This window comes from Rhinoderma darwinii, chromosome 1 (genome assembly GCF_050947455.1).
Source record: "Rhinoderma darwinii isolate aRhiDar2 chromosome 1, aRhiDar2.hap1, whole genome shotgun sequence".
NCBI classification, from domain to species: Eukaryota; Metazoa; Chordata; class Amphibia; order Anura; family Rhinodermatidae; genus Rhinoderma; species Rhinoderma darwinii.
This window is the reverse complement of record NC_134687.1, coordinates 369,569,124-369,589,260: the sequence shown is the minus strand read 5'-3', so window position 1 is coordinate 369,589,260 and position 20,137 is coordinate 369,569,124. Positions and strand designations below refer to the sequence as shown.

At 41.1% G+C, this 20,137-nt stretch overlaps 1 protein-coding gene across 1 annotated transcript in view; it reads left to right on the top strand.

Annotated features, from left to right (window-relative positions):
- DMRT1 (doublesex and mab-3 related transcription factor 1) overlaps nucleotides 1–20,137 on the top strand; it is a 157,362-nt gene that overhangs the window by 59,673 nt on the left and 77,552 nt on the right. Inside the window, exon 4 of the mRNA XM_075827709.1 lies at nucleotides 2,805–3,088. Coding sequence (XP_075683824.1) covers nucleotides 2,805–3,088 — 284 coding nt within the window. The remainder of the gene's footprint in view (nucleotides 1–2,804; nucleotides 3,089–20,137) is intronic.

Sequence of the window (20,137 nt, the reverse complement as noted above, 5' to 3'; positions counted from 1 at the left end):
GAATGGGAGAAAAGAGAGAATTTTGACGTTGTTTTTTGCGTTTTCTTTGGACGCCGTTCATCCGGCGGTTTAATTAATGTGTTCATTTTATTGGTCAAGTTGTTACGATCGCGGGGATACCATATATGTGTATGTGTGATTTGTTTTGACCGTTTTATTAAATAAAACCACTTTTTGGGGCAAAAAAGTAGTTTTATTTGACTTTGACTGTCATTTTTTTTTTCACAAACTTTATTTAACTGTTTTACTTTTTTTTTTTTTAGTCCCACCAGGGGACTTCACTATGCGATGTGCCGATCTCATATATAATGCTTCGGTATACTTCGTATACCAAAGCATTATTGCCTGTCAGTGTAAAACTGACAGGCAACCTGTTAGGTCATGCCTCTGGCATCGCCTAACAGGCAGATGCTGAAGACAGACCTGGGGGTCTTTGTTAGACCCCCGGCTGTCATGGAAACCCGACGGCGACCCGCGATTTGTTTGCGGGGGCGCCGATCGGGTGACAGAGGGAGCTCCCCCTTCTGTCAAACACATTAAATGCCGCTGTCACTATTGACAGCGGCATTTAATGGGTTAAACTGCCGGAATCGGCGCGCGCTTCGATTCCGTCAGTTGCAGCAGGAGCCAGGCTGTGTAGAACAGCCGTGCTCCTGCCGCTGATCGCGTGGGTAAACTGTCAGTACCCGCGCGATCACAGGACGGATATATCCGTCCTCCTGCGCGAACTAGCAGCTGCTGAGGACGGATATATCCGTCCTTCGGCGTTAAGGGGTTAATCCTGACCAAATCCCCAAATCTATTTGTTAAATGCAGCCCCAAACTTGCAAGGAACCACCACCATGCTTCACTGTTGCCTGCAGACACTCATTATTGTGCCGCATTTCAGCCCTTCGGTGAAGAAACTGCCTTCTGTTACATCCAAATATTTAAAATTTTGACTCATCAGTCCAAAGCTCCTGCTGCCATTTTTCTGCACCACAGTTCCTATGTTTTCGTTCATAGTTAAGTCGCTTGGCCTTGTTTCCACATAGAAGGTATGGCTTTTTGGCTGGAATTTTTCCAGGAATACCACTTCTGGCCAGGTTTCTCCGAACAGTAGATGGGTGCACCTGGGTCCCACTGGTTTCTGCCACCTCTGAGCTGATGGCACTACTGAACACTTCTGATTTTGAAAGAAAGTAAGCATATGTCTTTGATCTGCTGCACTAAGTTTTCTTGGCTGACCACTGCGTCAACGTTGCCCGTTTTTAGTGCTTCTTCAAAACAGCTTGAACAGCACATCTTGAAATCCCAGTCTGCCTGAAATCTTTGCCTGGGAGAGACCTTGCTGATGCAGTATAACTACCTTGTGTCTTGTTGCTATGCTCAGACTTGCCATGGTGGACCTATGACATTAAACTGTCTTCTACAACCTCACCTTTGTAGCAGAGTTTGACTGTTCCTCACCCAGTTTTAAGTCTCCTACACAGCTGCTTCTGTTACAGTTAATGACTGTTTTTCAACCTACATATGATGATCATTATCACCTGTTTGTTATAAATGGTTAATACCTGACAATAATCCTTCAAAATACATAACTTTGTGCAAATGTACCTAAAAGAATTGATACTGTTTTGAAGGCAAAGGGTGGTCACACTAAAAATTGATTTGATTGAGATTTCTCTTCTGTTCATTCACTGTATTTTGTTAATTGATAAAAAAAAATATTAACACTTCTATTATTGAAAGCATTCTTAGGGTATGTTCACACGCCCTATTTACGGACGTAATTCAGGCGTTTTACGCCTCGAATTACGACCGAAATAACGGCTCCAAACCGGCTGCAAACATCTGCCCATTGAATTCAATGGGTCTTACAGTGTTCTGTGCAGATGGGCTTTTTTTTTACGTGTCGCTGTCAAAAGACGGCGTGTAAAAAGACGCCCGCCTCAAAGAAGTGCATGTCACTTCTTGGGATGTAATTGGAGCCGTTTTTCATTGACTCCAATGAAAACCAGCTCCAATTACGTCCGTAAAAGACGCCGCGAAAAACGCCTGCACTTGTCAAAACGTCTGAAATTCAGGAGCTGTTTTCGCCTGAAAACAGCTCCGTAATTTCAGACGTAATTGGCGTTGCCGTGTGAACATACCCTTACTTTTCAGCATTTTTCCTCAACTCCCTAAAACTTTTGCACAGTACTGTATGTTTGGCGATTTCAACATTGCAACTATTGGTAAGATTTAAACAAAAATGACCAAATGTAATAATGAGTGCTTCGTATAAAGGCTGGGTTCACACGTGGTGAAAATGCGTTTGTGTGAAACCAGCCTAATAGGGTGAACAAATGAACCATAACAACCAAATCATAGTCTAATTTGTAAAATCGATCGTTCATACAAAAAAAAAAAAAACAATCTCTAAGGCTCTATTCACATCTGCATCGGAACCTTCCTAGCTGCGCAATTTCTTCCAGTAAAATGACGGACATCCTCGTGAAATCCCGATTGACCAATTAAAGTAAAGGGGATCCGTAGGGGGTCATTAATTTCCATGATCTAATGGCTCCGGCACGTCAGTTTTTTTAGTTCTTCTGTTCCTATGACGGAACAGAAGACTTAAAAAACTTAGCGCAGATGTGAACGAATACTAATTCATGCAGAGATGTTCATCATTCTCACTTGGTGTAAACAAGTAAATACTTCATGTAAACAGGCCTTTACACTAGGCATGTAGCTTAATGCTCTCCTGCTAAGATCAAGTTATTATTTTTATTGGTTTAGAATAACATAAATGTTTAAAGCAATCTTCTTATCTCTTACAGAGAACAGGATGCTTGTTCAGGATATACCTTCTGTAACCAGCAGAGGGCATGTGGACAGCAGTTTAGACTTTGTTCTGGACTCTGCTTACTACAGTAACTTCTATCAACAACCAATCTACCCCTATTACAACAATCTGTATAATTATACACCCTACCAAATGGCAATGACTGCTGATCCTACAAGTGCTGGTGATTTGGGTGCTAAAGGTGGAGCACCAATAATGAACACATATAGGAGTATCCCAGCAGCTTATGTCCAGGGCCCATCAGGAAATCAATGGCAGGTAAAGGAAAGCAAGCCCATAAAAGATTTAGTTAAAGAGCATCCATCACCAAAATGCCATTTTTCAATGCGTTTTGATTTTGTTCCTCTTTCTTCATTTTTGAATTATCTAAATGTATATATATATATATCTATCTATATATATATATATATATATATATATATAGACAGACATATATACTCCATTATATGAGGGTTATTTTCTTTGTATGACTTACAGTCTAAACTTTTACTTTTCATCTGTATATCTTTGAGGGGTGCAGTTTTTATAATTGGGTGACTTATGGGGGTTTCTAATATATTTATTTGAAAAAACACCAAAATTGTGAGAAAATGTGTATTTTTCTCAATTTAAATGTACCTGCTTGTAAAACAGATAGTAATACCACACAAAATAGTTACTAGTTAACATTTCCCATAAGTCTACTTTATATTTGCATCTTTTTTTGAACGTCCTTTTATTTTTCTAGGACGTTACAAGGCTTAGAACTTTAGCAGCGATTTCTCACATTTTCAAGAAAATTTCCAAAGTTCTGAAGTGGCTTTGAGAGGCCCAGACTTTACAAACCCCCATAAATAACACAATTTTCAAAACGACACCCCTCAAAGTAGTCAAATTAGTATTTAGAAAGTTTCTTAACCCTTTAGGGGTTTCACAGGAATTAAAGCAAAGCGGAGGTTTTTTTTTAGAAAATCCATTTGAATCCATTTTTGTCTGTAACACAGAAGGTTTTACCAGGCTAATGCAAATCAATATTTATTGCCCAGATTCTGCAGTTTTTAGAAATATCCCACATGTGGCCCTAGTGTGCTTATGGACTGAAACACCGGCCTCAAGCAAAAGAGCACATAGTGGATTTTGGGGCCTTCTTTTTATTAGAATATATTGTAGGCACCATGTCAGGTTTGGAGAGGTCTTATGGGGACAAAACAGTGGACACACCCCCAAAAAGACACCATTAGGCAAACTACACCCCTCAAGGAATTTATCAAGGGGTATAGTGAGCATTTTGACACCACAGGTTTTTTGCTGAATTTAGTGGAATTAGACCGTGAAATTGAAATTCTAACTTTTTTTTCCAATAAAATTTAGAAATGATCAATTTTTACAAGGCATAAAGGAGAAAAAGCATTCCAACATTTGAAAAGCAATTTCTCCCGAGTACGGTAATACCCCACATGTGGTCATAAACTGCTGCTTGGACACACGACAGGGCTCGGAAAGGCAGAAGCACTATTTGGCATGAAGATTTTGCTGGATTGGTTTTTGGGCGCCATGTCGCATTTGCAAAACCCTAAGGTACCAGAGTACAGTGGAAGCCCCAAGAAGTGACCCCATTTTTGAAACTACACCCCTCAAGGCATTTATCATTTGCCTGGACATATGACAGGGCTCAGAAGTGAAGAGCAACATACGCATTTGAGGCCTATTTTGATGATTTTCTCAGCATTGGCCCACAATTGCAGGGCTCTGAGGTCAAATAGTAAAACAAACCCCCTAGTATTGACCCCTATTTTGGAAAATACACCCCTTAAAGGGAACCTGTCACCAGAATTTCACCTATTGAACTTCACTTCTCCCTCACTGGCCGCTGCTATCAAAAGTTAATTGGCATTATCCCCTCTCCTAAACTCCTCCCCCGACTGTAAATAACGGTCTGCAAACATTTTGCGCTTTTTATCGTAATAATCCGGCGTCCCTTTGTGTGCACACCCCAGAAGTGGACATCAATGCACAAGCGCAGGATTTTGTGTGCTGGGGGAAGGCGAGGAGCTGTCAATCAAAAGTAAGGAGGCCGGGGAAACGCGGAAAGACTTGAGGAATGAAAATATGACTTTTTTCAAACGAAGATTTGACTCTTTTCAAGAGAAGATCTGACTCTTTTCTGCTCATTAGCATACGTGTGGGAACACTAAAAAACTGAATACTAAAGCTACAGAGCCGACTAAGAAGACAATTATAGGTTATATAGAAATGATTTTTCACCCACTACCACCAGGTATTAATAGGTGAAATGCTGGTGACAGGTTCCCTTTAAGGCATTTTAAAGGGTGTAGTGAGCATTTTGACCCCACAAGTATTTTTTCATTAGACTGAGTATTTTTTCAGGACTGAGACATTTTTTGCTTTTTTATTTTAGTTTTTCACTCCCCGCCTTCCAAAAGCCATAACTTTTTCTTTTTCCATGAATAGAGTGGTATGAAGGCTTATTGTTTGCGGGAGGAGTTGTAGTTTATATTGGCACCATTCAAAGTACCATACAATATAATGGAAAACTGGAAATAAAATTCTTTGGGGTTTAGGGGGCCTCGTTCTAGAGATAGGTTCGGGTCCCAGAGGTGGGACCCGCATCTCTCTGACTTTTATGGCATATCCCGTGGAAAACCCCTTTAAGTGGTGTGAGGGCTTATTTTTTGCAGAATGAGCTGTAGTTTTTATTGGTACCATTGTTTGGTACATACAACTTTTTGATCACTTTTTATAAAACAAATTTTTAGAGCTAATTTGACCAAAAAAACTAAATTGCTTTAAATTGGACGAAAAATGGGAAAAGGTTTTTTTTTTGGACTTTTATTATATTTTTGTACTACTACTAACTTTATTTAACACATTTTATTAGTCCCCCTAGGGGACTTGAACCAGCGATTGTTAGATCACTGGTACAATACACGGCAATACATTAGTATTGCAGTATTTTGTCATTTTTACAGGCTTTTGTAACAGCGCGATTGCTGTTTCTGTCCGTTAGTTTCGGATGTCAGCTGTAATACACAGCTGATGCCCACAGCATATGGAGCGGGCTCATCACGTGAGCACACTCCATCACCCAACGCACCACGATGTGCTATTACGTTGTGGTGTGCGAAGGGGTTAATGCGCAGCAGATGGTGCAAAGTGAAAATTGCAATTTTCCACTGATATGCCATTTTAGTGCACAATATGTTGTGCCCAGTTTGTGCCACTGAAGACAAATATCTCATAAAATGTAAAATGTTAAGCGGGTTCTCCCGGGTACGGCAATGCTATATACAGTATGTAGACGTAAACTTCTGTATGGGCACGCTGTAGGGTTTAGAAGGGAGGGAGCGCCATTTGGCTTTTGTAGCGCAGATTTTGCTGGGTAGTTGTTCTGTTTGAGGTTTGAGTAGTACATCATGGCATAATAAGAGGGCATAAAAGTGCAGTAAATAATTAATAATCTGCAGATGTGTGGCTAGAGTCGCACTTATAAATGGCGCCCGATCTTAACCGCTTCTAAAACGCTCTGCACATTTTGTGTCGCCATAGTCTGAGAGCCAGAACTTTTTTATTTTTTCTCCAATGGAGCTGTGTGAGGGCTTATTTGTTGCAGGACAATCTGTAGTTTTTATTGTTACCATCTTGGGGTACAGGCGATTTTTTTGATCACTTTCTATTCCATTTTTTGGCAAGCAAGGTGACCAAAAACCATCAATTCTGATGTTTTTTTTTCACCGTTTTCACCATGGGCTATTCTGCGGGTCGATACGATTACGGTGATACGATATGTATATAGTGTTTGTATGTTTTGCAGTGTTTGCACAATAAAATGTCTTGTTTTTTAAAATATATTTTTTTATGCCACTGTATCCTAAAAGCCATAACTTTTTCTTTTTCAGTCAGAAAAGCTGTGTAAGGGTATGTTCACACGCTGAGAGGCTTTTACGGCTGAAATGACAGACTGTTTTCAGGAGAAAACAGCTGCCTCGTTTCAGCCGTATTTCCTCCTCGCATTTTGCGAGGCTTCTCTGACAGCCGTAAATTTTGAGCTGTGCTTCATTGAGTTCAATGAAGAACGGCTCAAATTACGTCTGAAAGAAGTGTCCTGCACTTCTTTTGACGAGGCTGTATTTTTACGCGTCGTCGTTTGACAGCTGTCAAACGACGACGCGTAAATGACAGGTTGTCTGCACAGTACGTCGGCAAACCCATTCAAATGAATGGGCAGATGTTTGCCGACTTTTTCTAGCCCTATTTTCAGACGTAAAACGAGGCATAATATGCCTCGTTTACGTCTGAAAATAGGTCGTGTGAACCTAGCCTAACGGCTCGTTTTTTGCAGGACGGGTTGTAGTTTTTATTGGTACAATTTTGGGGTACATGCGACTTTGATGTTTTGGGAGGGGTGGTGACCAAAAAAATAGCAATTCTGGCATTGTTTTTTATTTATTTTCTTTGCGGTGTTCAGAATGTGGGAAAAATAGTTGTATTGTGTGGGTCGTTACGAATGCGGTGATACCAAACGTGTACTTTTTTTAACGTTTTCATTTTTTTCTATAATAAAAGAGTTATTATAGAAAAAAAGGAAGTTTTAGTTTTTTTAACTTATAACTTTTATTTTTACACTTTTATAAAACATTTCTATTAACTTTTCTTTTTGTCCCACTAGGGGACTTGAAGATCTGCAGCATTGATCTCTGCTATAATGCATTACAGTACCTACATAGTGTAATGTATTAGAGCTGAAGGGGTTAAATGACCAAATCGACGACGTTGGACCGCTGGCAGGATACTAAGGGAGTGTCAGCTGTCGGGGACAGCTGATCTCCTAGTTCTCGGACACTGTCCGTTAGCACCGGGAACGGTTTAGTCACTGTACGACCTCGCCAGGATGTACAGTTTCGTCCTCGTGCGGCTTGGGGTTAAATGTACACTAAGGCCCTGTTCACAAGAAAGGACATATCACTTTTTTTTCCCTGCGATCGGCCAAAAGCCGCGAGTGGAAAAAAAACGCCTCTGGCCCCCTTTGAACTCATTGTGAACTGACCCTAACTTTTGAAACAACTTATTCTAATATAATAGTATAAGTGATATATATTGTCACGATCACAGGGTATGTGAACCTACTAGGCCGCTCCACGGTAGCGGAGAGGTAGCTGGCCTAGTCACAGTCTATACAAAAGTATATAGCAGTTTGTAACACACGGGTACCTGAACTAGTCCAGACAGTGGCTGTGCCTTCAGCACGGATGGAGGTAGGTGCAGCAGGTTGCGCCAGACTTGGCAGACAGTACAAGACGTGGCAGACGACACTGGACGTGGCAGACGACACTGGACGTGGCAGACGACACGACGTGGCAGAAGACTCTGGACGTGGCAAACGACAGCAGGTGCAGTAGGACACGACTCCAACACTAAGAGGCTCAGAAACGAGAACACAGCACGGGATACAGGATACGGGTAACGGCACGGGTAACAACTTGATCGGGAAAGCACTAAGAGACCATTTGCAAGACAGACTTGGGATACACTAACAACGCTCAGGCAAGGATCAGAAGGGCAGGGCACGTCTTATAGTCCGGGAATCATGCGTAGTTGATGATGATGATTGTTTTACATGTGCGCGCGCTGGCCCTGTAAGACCGGGCACGAGCGTGCGCGTGCACCCTACCGGACACAGCGGACTGCAGCGGAAGTGAGCGATGGCGTCTCCTAGGAAGGAGATGCAAGCCAGCGCTCACTGATTCATGGCTGCGGGCGTCGGTACGTGAGTAAACCCGACGGCCCACGGCCATGGACGCTACATACATCAACTTTGTAATTTACTTACTGTTAAAATTTTGTTGTTTTATCATGTAAATTCTGTGTGAAGTTACTGCCACTAGGTGTCTCCCTTCCTGTAATATGCTTTTTAACCCCTGTTGTCAAGCAAAATCTATCCCTAGTTACATAGCAGAGGAGATGGACTACAGGAAGTAGAGGTGTGTCTCCTCACTGCCTGCAAATATAAGTCTATGGAGATGGGAGGGGGAGCAGTAGCAGAGAGGCACAGACCTGTCCATTGAAGTCTATGGTGAGGTGAGGGGGAGCAAGAGGAGGGAGCAGGAGCAGAGAGAGAGAAAGAAAGATATACACAGACATGCTACAGCTGTAATGACAGGGATAGGGAAACAGACAAGTGAGCCCTAATCTACCCGCCACTCAGTCCCGGCCTACTTGCAACGACCCGCCCTAGGCGACGGGGTACAACTGGGCGACGGTCCCTACACTCAGTAAGTGCACGACAGAAAACCAGACAAGGAAACACAGAACAAAGGGAAACGGGGCAGTTGCCCACGGCAACACCGTGAGCAACAAAAGTAGTAAACGAGCCGAGTCAAACCAGGAGAGTACGAGGTGCCAAACGTAGAGCAGGAGAGTAGTGAACAAGCCGAGTCAAACTAGGAGTGTACGAGGTACCAAAGTGGCCTCCCTAAGACTCTGCTTGGGCAAACACTCAGAAGGGGTGAGAGCTGGGCACATTCTAGCAGCAACATATTGTGTGTCAAGTACAAGAGAGGCCTGTGATTCTGGTATGGTTTATTATTATTTTCTTTTACGGCGTTCGTCGTGCTGGATAAATAACGAAATAATTTTGTAGTTCAGGCCGTTGCGGACGCGGCGATACCAATTATGTATAGTTTATTTGTTTATTTTTATTAATAATAAAGGACTGATAAGGAAAAGGGGGGATTTTTACTTTTGTTACTTTTAAAACTTTTATTTTCTTATTTTTACACAACTTTTTTGTAACTTTATTACTTTGTCCCACTAGTGTACTTGAGGGCAGGAAGCCCTTATCACTATTCTAATACACTGCACTAAATGCGTAGTGCAGTGTATTAGAGCTGTCAGCTACTCACTGACAGCAAGCATAGTGGGTCAGGACCCACTAGGCTTCCGTAGATGGCATAGCCCGACGCCATTGTTAGGCATCCGGTTGCCATAGCCACCATCGCCGGCCGCTATCGTGTAGCAGGCCAACAATGTTAGTTTAACCCCTAAGAAGCCGCAATCGCTATTGAACGCGGCTTCCAAGGGGTTAATCAGTGGGGACACAGTGATCGGTCCCTGCTGAAGGAGCTGCGGCAACTGCTGTACGAGACAGCAGCTGTCACAGCTCCTGTATGTGTCGGGAAGATGGCCGAAATGGCCGTTCCTCCTGCGACGTACTATTCCGTCGCTGAGCGCGAACGATGCACTTAGCACGACGTAATAGTACGTCGCTGAGCGCGAAGGGGTTAAGGCTCAGAGCCCATTTTTCACATCTGACGTGTCACTTTATTTAGTAATAACTCTGAAATGCTTATACCTATCCAAGCGATTCTGAGATTGTTTTCTCGTGACACATAGGACTTTATGCTAGTAGTAAAAATGTGGTCGCTATATTCAGTGTTTATTTGTGAAAAATAGCAAGATTTTTAAAATATTTGGAAAAATTACCATTTTTCTGAATTTAAATACCACACAAAATAGTCACTAGTTAACATTTCCCATATGTGTACTTTATATTTGCATAATTTTTTGAACATCCTCTTGTTTTTCTATGACGCTACAAGGCTTAGAACTTTAGCAGCAGTTTCTTATATTTTGAAGAAAATTTCAAAAGCCTCTCGTTTTTAGGTACCAGTTCAGTTCTGAAGTGGCTTTGAGCGCCTTCTATATTAGAAACCCCCATAAAACACCCCATCTTAAAAACTATACCTCTCAAAGTATTCAAAACAGCATTTAGAAAGTTTCTTAACCCTTTAGGCGTTTCACAGGAATTTAAAGCAAAGTAGAGTTGAAATTGACAAATTTCTTTTTTTGTCAGAAAATTATTTTTATTCCATTTTTGTCTGTAACACAGAAGGTTTTAACAGAGAAATGCAACTCGATATTTATTGCCCAGATTCTGCAGTTTTTAGAAATATCCCACATGTGGCCCTAGTGTGGTAATGGACTGAAGCACAGGATGCAGAAGCAAAGGAGCATCTAGAGGATTTTGAGGCCTTCTTTTTATTAGGCACCATGTCCGGTTTGAAGTGGTCTTATGGTGCAAAAACAGTGGAAACCCCCCAAATGTGACCCTATTTCGCAAACTACACCCCTCAAGGAATTTATCGACAGGTATAGTGGGCATTTAGACCCCACAGGTTTTTGGCTGCATTTTGTGGAATTAGGCTGTGCAATTGAAAATCAAATTTTTCAGATAAAAGGTAAAAAATTATTTTTTTACAGTGAATAAAGGAGAAAAAGCCCCCAACATTTGTAAAGCAATTTCTCACGATTATGGAAATACCCCATATGTGGTCATAAACTGCTGGTTGGACAAACGGCAGGCCTGATTTAGGCAGGAGTGCTATTTGGCATGTAGATTTTGCTGGATTGGTTTATGGGCGCCATGTCGCATTTGCAAAACTTCGGAGGTACCAGTATAGGGAAAACCCCTTAAAAGTGACTCAATTTTGGAAACGAGACCCCTTGAGGAATTCATTGTAGTTTTCATGGGGTGCATGCAACTTTTTGATCAGTTTTTATTCTATTTCTTATTTGGCGTGGTGACTAAAAGACAGCAATTTCACTATTGTTTTTTATTTATTTTTATACAGAGCTCATCGTGCGCTATAAATTACATACTCACTTTATTCTGCGGGGCGATACAATTACGGTTCTACCATATGTTTATAGTTTTTTTTCATGTTTTATGGCGTTTGCACGATAAAATACTTTTTATTAAAAAAATCATTAACTTTTTGTGTTGCCATATTCTAAGAGCCAGAACTTTTTTATTTTTCCATCAAGATAGCCATGTTAGGACTTATTTTTTGCATAACGAACTGTAGTTTCAATCAGTACTATGTTAGAGTACATGCGAAACTTTTATCTCTTTTTATTCTATTTTTTGTGCGGTGATGTGACCAAAAAATTGTGATTCTGGTGTGGTTTATTATTACTTTCTTTTACAGTGTTCACCCTGCTGGATAAATAACAAAATACTTTTGTAAATCAGGCCGTTACCGACGTGGCGATACCAATTATATACAGTTTATTTATTTATGTATGTTTTTTTTAATATTAACCGGTTAAGGACTAGGCTGTTTATAGGACTAGGCTGTTAATATTAACCACGGACTAAATGACCAGAGCAAATTTAACAATTTTGCTATGCGCTTCCTTAGACTATAACTCTGCAGGTGAATAAAGTTCATCTTTGAATTTTACACTCTTTTTAAAGGACAGATAGGGCTTTGTTTTAGTGGCATTTGTCAGTATACGTCATTTTTATTTTTTTCTCTAAAGTGGGCAAAATTGGAAAAAAATTCAAGAATTTAGCAATTGCGTCAGTTTATGATAGCATTTTTCACATATAGTATGCACCACGGACAAAATTAATCTCCTTTCACATTCTTCCACTTCTCCCGTGCATGGGGATACCAAATATGTGTGCCTTATTCACTGTGCGGGCATGTGCCAGGGCTTGGCATAAAAGGAGGCTTTTTGGTCTTTTCGATCCAGGAATTTTGCATTTGATTTTATAGCAGCATACTGTTTTCTGGGGGGCCTAATGCTGCTGAAACATTAGAATCACCCTATAAATGACTTCATTCACACAAGTAGACCCCACAAGGTTTTCTTCAAGGGGTTTATCATATTTTTAGAAAGTCCAGTTTTCTTCTGAAAGTTTCTTGAATAAGATGGAACAAAATAAAATTAGTAATTTTTTGGCAATTGCGTCAGTTTATACCAGCATTTTTTACACATAGTATAGACCACGGACAAAATTCAGCTCCTTTCACATTCTGCCACTTCTCCTGTGTATGGGGATATGTGTGCCTTATTTATCACCTAGCGATGGAGGAGGGCAGACGATAGAAGAAGCTTATTTCACAAATCGCCTTTTTTCAAAGCTGGTTTTACAAAACTCAACAGAGTTTCTATAACACTTCCAAAATATCTGCTCTTGAAGCAGAGATCCCAAAATATTCATCTAGGGGTATAATGGGAATTTATTTTTTGGGGTTTTCTAAAATAAGAAATTGCAGGTTTATGCAAATGAAGCTCTCCAGCAGATGAACTTTAGAAAATATGCAAACATGACATCCACCCACCCATTCCCTCCCTCACCCTTGGAGTAAAATAAGGGGAAAAATAAAAATTTAATGTAGGGCAAATATATTTTCAACTAATTAACTCAAATCTAATAATTCAGAACAGTGTGGTATTTTTTAAAACATGGGTCAATGCATAGGCCTGTTTGCGAGGGACAGAAATATCGGGAATCTTTGCGGTGCACGTCTTTTCTGCAGACGCGGCACTTTTCTGCGAGTCCCCCTTTACCATGCGCTTCCCCACTAATTGCTGCGGAAAACCAATTTGGTTTTTTTTGCGCACGGTACCACATGCCCCAGTCCTTGCAGCACGCAAATGCCTTAACAGGAGCACACTGGAATAAAAATTATCGCACTACAGGTGGAACCACTTGTGAAGCAGAGGCTGCATTATCTCCCACACGATCTTACTGCTGGTGGAAAGATCAGGGGGGCATCCAGGAACATTTATTGTGCGGTCCCACCCTTCCTAAATCCTGAAGGCGGTGGTATATCCTGACCCGCTTTCACACAATTTGTAAAGCTTAACGCCATATCTTGCCCTTTTGGAAGGTAGATATTGGCGAAAGCTACGTCTTCCATGGAAGTTGAGGAGGGATTCGTCCACGCTTACATTCTGCTCAGGGGTGTAAAGTTGCAGGAATAAATTATTGAGGGAATTTATTAGCGGTCTTATTTTGAACAACCGATCACAGTTTGCATCGGTACTTGGGGGGGCCCTGTGCGTTGTCATTGAAGTGGAGGAAGCTCATTATTGTCTCATAACGAGACCTGGGCATTACTGCAGAATACACTGGGGTGGCTTGGACGGGCCTTGTTGACCAGTAAGACCTAATGGAGGGCTTTTTGACAATACCCATATTTAGAGTGAGCCCCCAAAAATTTTTTCATTCCTGCAAATTGGTGGGCGTCCAATCTCTGGCATGGGTGGATGAAGGTTTCTGCCTTATATACTGAGCGGCATATAAATTTGTTTCGTGGACAATCATATTTAGGATGTCGTCAGTAATAAATAAATGGAAGTTTTCCATTTGGACAAAATTTGTATTGTCCACGGTTATGCCAGGAGTGGCAGTAAATCCGTGGATTCTAGGCCCAAAAGATGAAGCAGGTGCCCATACAAGAGCCTGAACTGGAGGGACCAGGCTGTCTCGTGCTACTAGGCCCTGCGCTTCCATGTTCTGCAGTTTCAACTGCGTCAGGGACAACGTCCCCTGAAGATGAACCTGAAGTGACACTATCATCGTCACTACCTAAAACAGGTTCCAACTCTGACGCCATCTCTGATGCGGTCTCAGACTCAGACCATAGCATGGCTTTTGCCTCCTCAGCGCTAAATAACTTCCTCGCCATAACATCACTAACACTAACTAAACAAACTTTTTTTTGTATAAACACACAAACTAACTGGTGTATATGTATATATATGTATATATATATATATATATATATATATATATATATAGAAAGGAGAAAGCAGCAGCACTCACAAAAGAATTATTTGAACGGGTGCCCAGCAAAGCGTCCTGATCCTCGGACGAAATGTAAAACACAGATGCTGCAAATTTTTCTTTCTCTGTGTATATATATATATATATACACTACCGTTCAAAAGTTTAGGGTCACATAGAAATTTCCTTATTTTTGCAAGAAAAGCACAGTTTTTTTAATGAAGATAACATTAAATTGATCAGAAATACACTCTATACATTGTTAATGTGCTAAATGACTATTCTAGCTGCAAACGTCTGGTTTTTAATGCAATATCTACATAGGTGTATAGAGGCCCATTTCCAGCAACCATCACTCCAGTGTTCTAATGGTACATTGTGTTTGCTAACTGTGTTAGAAGGCAAATGGATGATTAGAAAACACTTGAAAACCCTTGTGCAATTATGTTAGCATCGCTGTAAACAGTTTTGCTGTTTAGAGGAGCTATAAAACTGACCTTCCTTGGAGCTAGTTGAGAATCTGGAGCATTACATTTATGGGTTCGATTAAACTCTCAAAATGGCTAGAAAAAGGGAGCTTTCATGTGAAACTCGACAGTCTATTCTTGTTCATAGAAATGAAGGCTATTCCATGCGAGAAATTGCCAAGAAACTGAAGATTTCCTACAACGGTGTGTACTACTTCCTTCAGAGGACAGCACAAACAGGCTCTAACCAGAGTAGAAAGAGAAGTGGGAGGCCCCGCTGCACAACTGAGCAACAAGACAAGTACATTAGAGTCTCTAGTTTAAGAAATAGACGCCTCACAGGTCCTCAACTGGCAGCTTCATTAAATAGTACCCGCAAAACGCCAGTGTCAACGTCTACAGTGAAGAGGCGACTCCGGGATGCTGGCCTTCAGGGCAGAGTGGCAAAGAAAAAGCCATATCTGAGACTGGTTAATAAAAGGAAAAGATTAATATGGGCAAAAGCACACAGACATTGGACAGAGGAAGATTGGAAAAAAGTGTTATGCACAGACGAATCGAAGTTTGAGGTGTTTGGATCACACAGAAGAACATTTGTGAGAGGCAGAACAACTGAAAAGATGCTGGAAGAGCGCCTGACGCCATCTGTCAAGCATGGTGGAGGTAATGTGATGGTCTGGGGTTGCTTTGGTGCTGGTAAAGTGGGAGATTTGTACAAGGTAAAAGGGATTTTGAATAAGGAAGGCTATCACTCCATTTTGCAACGCCATGCCATACCCTGTGGACAGCGCTTGATTGGAGCCAATTTCATCCTACAACAGGACAATGACCCAAAGCACACCTCCAAATTATGCAAGAACTATTTAGGGAAGAAGCAGGCAGCTGGTATTCTATCTGTAATGGAGTGGCCAGCGCATTCACCAGATCTCAACCCCATAGAGCTGTTGTGGGAGCAGCTTGACCGTATGGTACGCAAGAAGTGCCCATCAAGCCAATCCAACTTGTGGGAGGGCCTTCTGGAAGCATGGGGTGAAATTTCTCCCGATTACCTCAGCAAATTAACAGCTAGAATGCCAAAGGTCTGCAATGCTGTAATTGCTGCAAATGGAGCATTCTTTGACGAAAGCAAAGTTTGAAGGAGAAAATTATTATTTCAAATAAAAATCATTATTTCTAACCTTGTCAATGTCTTGACTATATTTTCTAGTCATTTTGCAACTCATTTGATAAATAGGAGTGTGAGTTTTCATGGAAACCACAAAATTGTCTGGGTGACCCCAAACTTTTGAATGGTAGTGTATATATCTACACTACCGCTAACAAAAAAATAAACCGCTATTGCTATATATATTATATATATATATATATATATATATATATATATATATATGTATGTGGATATATATATAATTATATATTCCTTACTTGCCTATTCTAATATAATAAAAGATAGAAAGGTAGATAGATAGAAAAAAAGATAGATGGATAGATTGTATAATGCAGAGAATGTTTTACAGTGTAACACTTTTTTTTCACAGTATTATTCTGGCAGCAATTCTCTCGAGTCTCTTCTTCTCCTCACACTGAAACAATGTTTGAGGAGAAGAAAAGAGGCAGGAGATTTGCTGCCAGAAATGTCAAAATAAAACAAATGTGATCGCTGTGATAGGTTTTCACAGCGATCACATGTTCAGGGACCATCAGATTGGTCCCTGATACTCTGCCCAGTGCCCACAGCTGTTAGTAACATCGTGGGCACAGGGCTGTGTGCACGCGATTGCGTGCACACTGTATTTTACATAGAAATGCATGTGATCGCTGTGATTGATTGTCACAGCGATCACATGTTCAGGGACCAAAAGATTGGCCCCTGACAATCTGCCCAGTGCCCATGGCTGTTAGCAACAGCCAGGGCACAGGGCTGTGTGCACGCGATCGCGCGTGCACAATCTCTGAAGTGCCGCCGTAATTAGTCTATACGGCAGACTTCAGAGACCCTGGCCGCTGGCCGTAATAACACAGCCAGCGGTCGGGAACCTTCTAAAGGACTGATAAGGAAAAAAGTGGGCTTTTTACTTTTATTACTTTCAAATTTTCTTAATTTTTCTTTTTTTAGGGAACTTGAAGGCATTAGGCCCTGATCGCAAATTTACTACACTACACTACAGTCTTAGTGCAGTGTATTAGAGCTGTCAGGTACTCTCTGACTTTGTCAGGACCAACTAGGCCTCCGTAGATGGCATAGCCGGAGGCCATTATTAGGTCTCCGGTTGCCATAGCAACCATTGGCACCCGTGATCATGTTTCGGGACGTTGATGGTGGTATAACTCCGAAGAAGCCGCGACCACTATTGAACGCGGTTTCTATGGGGTTAATCAGCGGGGACCACCTGTACGAGTTAGCAGTTGTCACAGCTCCTGTATGTGACGGGAGGATGGCCGAAATGGCCGTTCCTCCCGTGACATACTATTCCATCATGGAGCGCGAACGATGCGCTCATCATGTCAGAATAATATGTCAAAGAGCGGGAAGGGGTTAAAAGGGTACTGTATTTTATGTTAATTAGTCTCTAGCTTGTGGTATTTTTGTGAACCTTCACTTTCTTCTTGGGCTAGAAAAGGGTTGTTGGTTGACAAAAGGATAAGGGTGATAGATCAAGTGAAACAGAACTTACACCACTCATGCTTGGCATAGGTTCACACCAATAATGTCACATCGTTAATGGCACAATTTGGGACAGATATCTGGTGCACTTTGCAAGTCTGTTCCAATGCGTTGTAAAAAATTGTATATAATCAAGAGGGATTCGAGAAGGAAATGTAATATAACCATTTTTTACAAAATATGGGTAATGTGACAGAACTATGAAAAAGACGGGGAAAAAAAACCTATGAAATCTGAGTGTGGGGAGAACTAACTTTCTTTCTTTTTCTCTTTCTCTTTTTTTCTGTATTCCATTTTCTTACTTTCTTTCCCTCCTTTTTTTTTTTCTTTCTTTCTTTCTGAAATAGGAGACTTGACTATCTGTATTATCTCCCTTTACTCCGTTCCTAGTCCGTTACCTCTGTTTCCTTTATAGTCCGCTTACCTTGTATTGTTCACAATGTGCACACACTCTAGTCCTTCACACACACCAGGAGTAACATACAGCCCTCATACTTAAATATATAAAAATACTTTACTCATAACATAGAAGTGACAAAGCAATATACATTACATCAAGATACAATACATTACATAGACAACACAACCACACACAGCTGCCTTTTTTTCCTACCTTCCCTGGGCATTTTGCACATGTGACTTGTAATGTGTATATATAATATAAATCCAGGTCCCAATCCTTTACGGTCTCCTGGTACTACAACTGTAACCAAAGCCACATATAGCGCCTGACCATTAGTACATGTACATATAGAGACTCAAGCATAAGCAGCATATATATTTAATCTACTCATCTATAATCCACATAATATTCCTAGAATATCTCTATGTACACATATAAAGTCTGCTGTAATGGTATTATACTTGCAGTGAAGGAAATAAGTATTTGATCCCTTGCTGATTTTGTAAGTTTGCCCACTGTCAAAGTCATGAACAGTCTAGAATTTTTAGGCTAGGTTAATTTTACCAGTGAGAGATAGATTATATATATATATATAAAAAAAAAAAGAAAATCACATAGTCAAAATTATATATATTTATTTGCATTGTGCACAGAGAAATAAGTATTTGATCCCCTACCAACCATTAAGAGTTCAGCCTCCTCCAGACCAGTTACACGCTCCAAATCAACTTGGTGCCTGCATTAAAGACAGCTGTCTTAAATGGTCACCTGTATAAAAGACTCCTGTCCACAGACTCAATTAATCAGTCTGACTCTAACCTCTACAACATGGGCAAGACCAAAGAGCTTTCTTAGGATGTCAGGGACAAGATCATAGACCTGCACAAGGCTGGAATGGGCTACAAAACCATAAGTAAGACGCTGGGTGAGAAGGAGACAACTGTTGGTGCAATAGTAAGAAAATGGAAGACATACAAAATGACTGTCAATCGACATCGATCTGGGGCTCCATACAAAATCTCACCTCGTGGGGTATCCTTGATCCTGAGGAAGGTGAAAGCTCAGCCGAAAACTACATGGGGGGAACTTGTTAATGATCTCAAGGCAGCTGGGACCACAGTCACCAAGAAAACCATTGGTAACACATTACGCCGTAATGGATTAAAATCCTGCAGTGCCCGCAAGGTCCCCCTGCTCAAGAAGGCACATGTACAGGGCCGTCTGAAGTTTGCAAATGAACATCTGGATGATTCTGAGAGTGATTGGGAGAAGGTGCTGTGGTCAGATGAGACTAAAATTGAGCTCTTTGGCATTAACTCAACTCGCCGTGTTTGGAGGAAGTGAAATGCTGCCTATGACCCAAAGAACACCGTCCCCACTGTCAAGCATGGAGGTGGAAACATTATGTTTTGGGGGTGTTTCTCTACTAAGGGCACAGGACTACTTCACCGCATCAATGGGAGAATGGATGGAGCCATGTACCGTCAAATCCTGAGTGACAACCTCCTTCCCTCCACCAGGACATTAAAAATGGCTCGTGGCTGGGTCTTCCAGCACGACAGTGACCCGAAACATACAGCCAAGGCAACAAAGGAGTGGCTCAAAAAGAAGCACATTAAGGTCATGGAGTGGCCTAGCCAGTCTCCAGACTTTAATCCCATCGAAAACTTATGGAGGGAGCTGAAGATCCGAGTTGCCAAGCGACAGTCTCGAAATCTTAATGATTTACAGATGATCTGCATAGAGGAGTGGGCCAAAATTCCATCTAACGTGTGCAAACCTCATCATCAACTACAAAAAAAGTCTGACTGCTGTGGGTTTTGCCACCAAGTATTAAGTCTTGTTTGCCAAAGAGATCAAATACTTATTTATCTGTGCACAATGCAAATAAATATATATAATTTTGACTATGTGATTTTCTTTTTTTTTTTTTTATATATAATCTATCTCTCACTGGTAAAATTAACCTAGCCTAAAAATTCTAGACTGTTCATGACTTTGACAGTGGGCAAACTTACAAAATCAGCAAGGGATCAAATACTTATTTCCTTCACTGTATATACATACACAGAAAGCACACATATGATATAACTTAGCTTGCTCCTGATGTTAAGTGCTGATCGTCCAGGGCTGGCAAGAAAAGAGAGAGAGACCCAGAACTTCACATGTCCTATGTGTTCCTATCCCTGAGTTG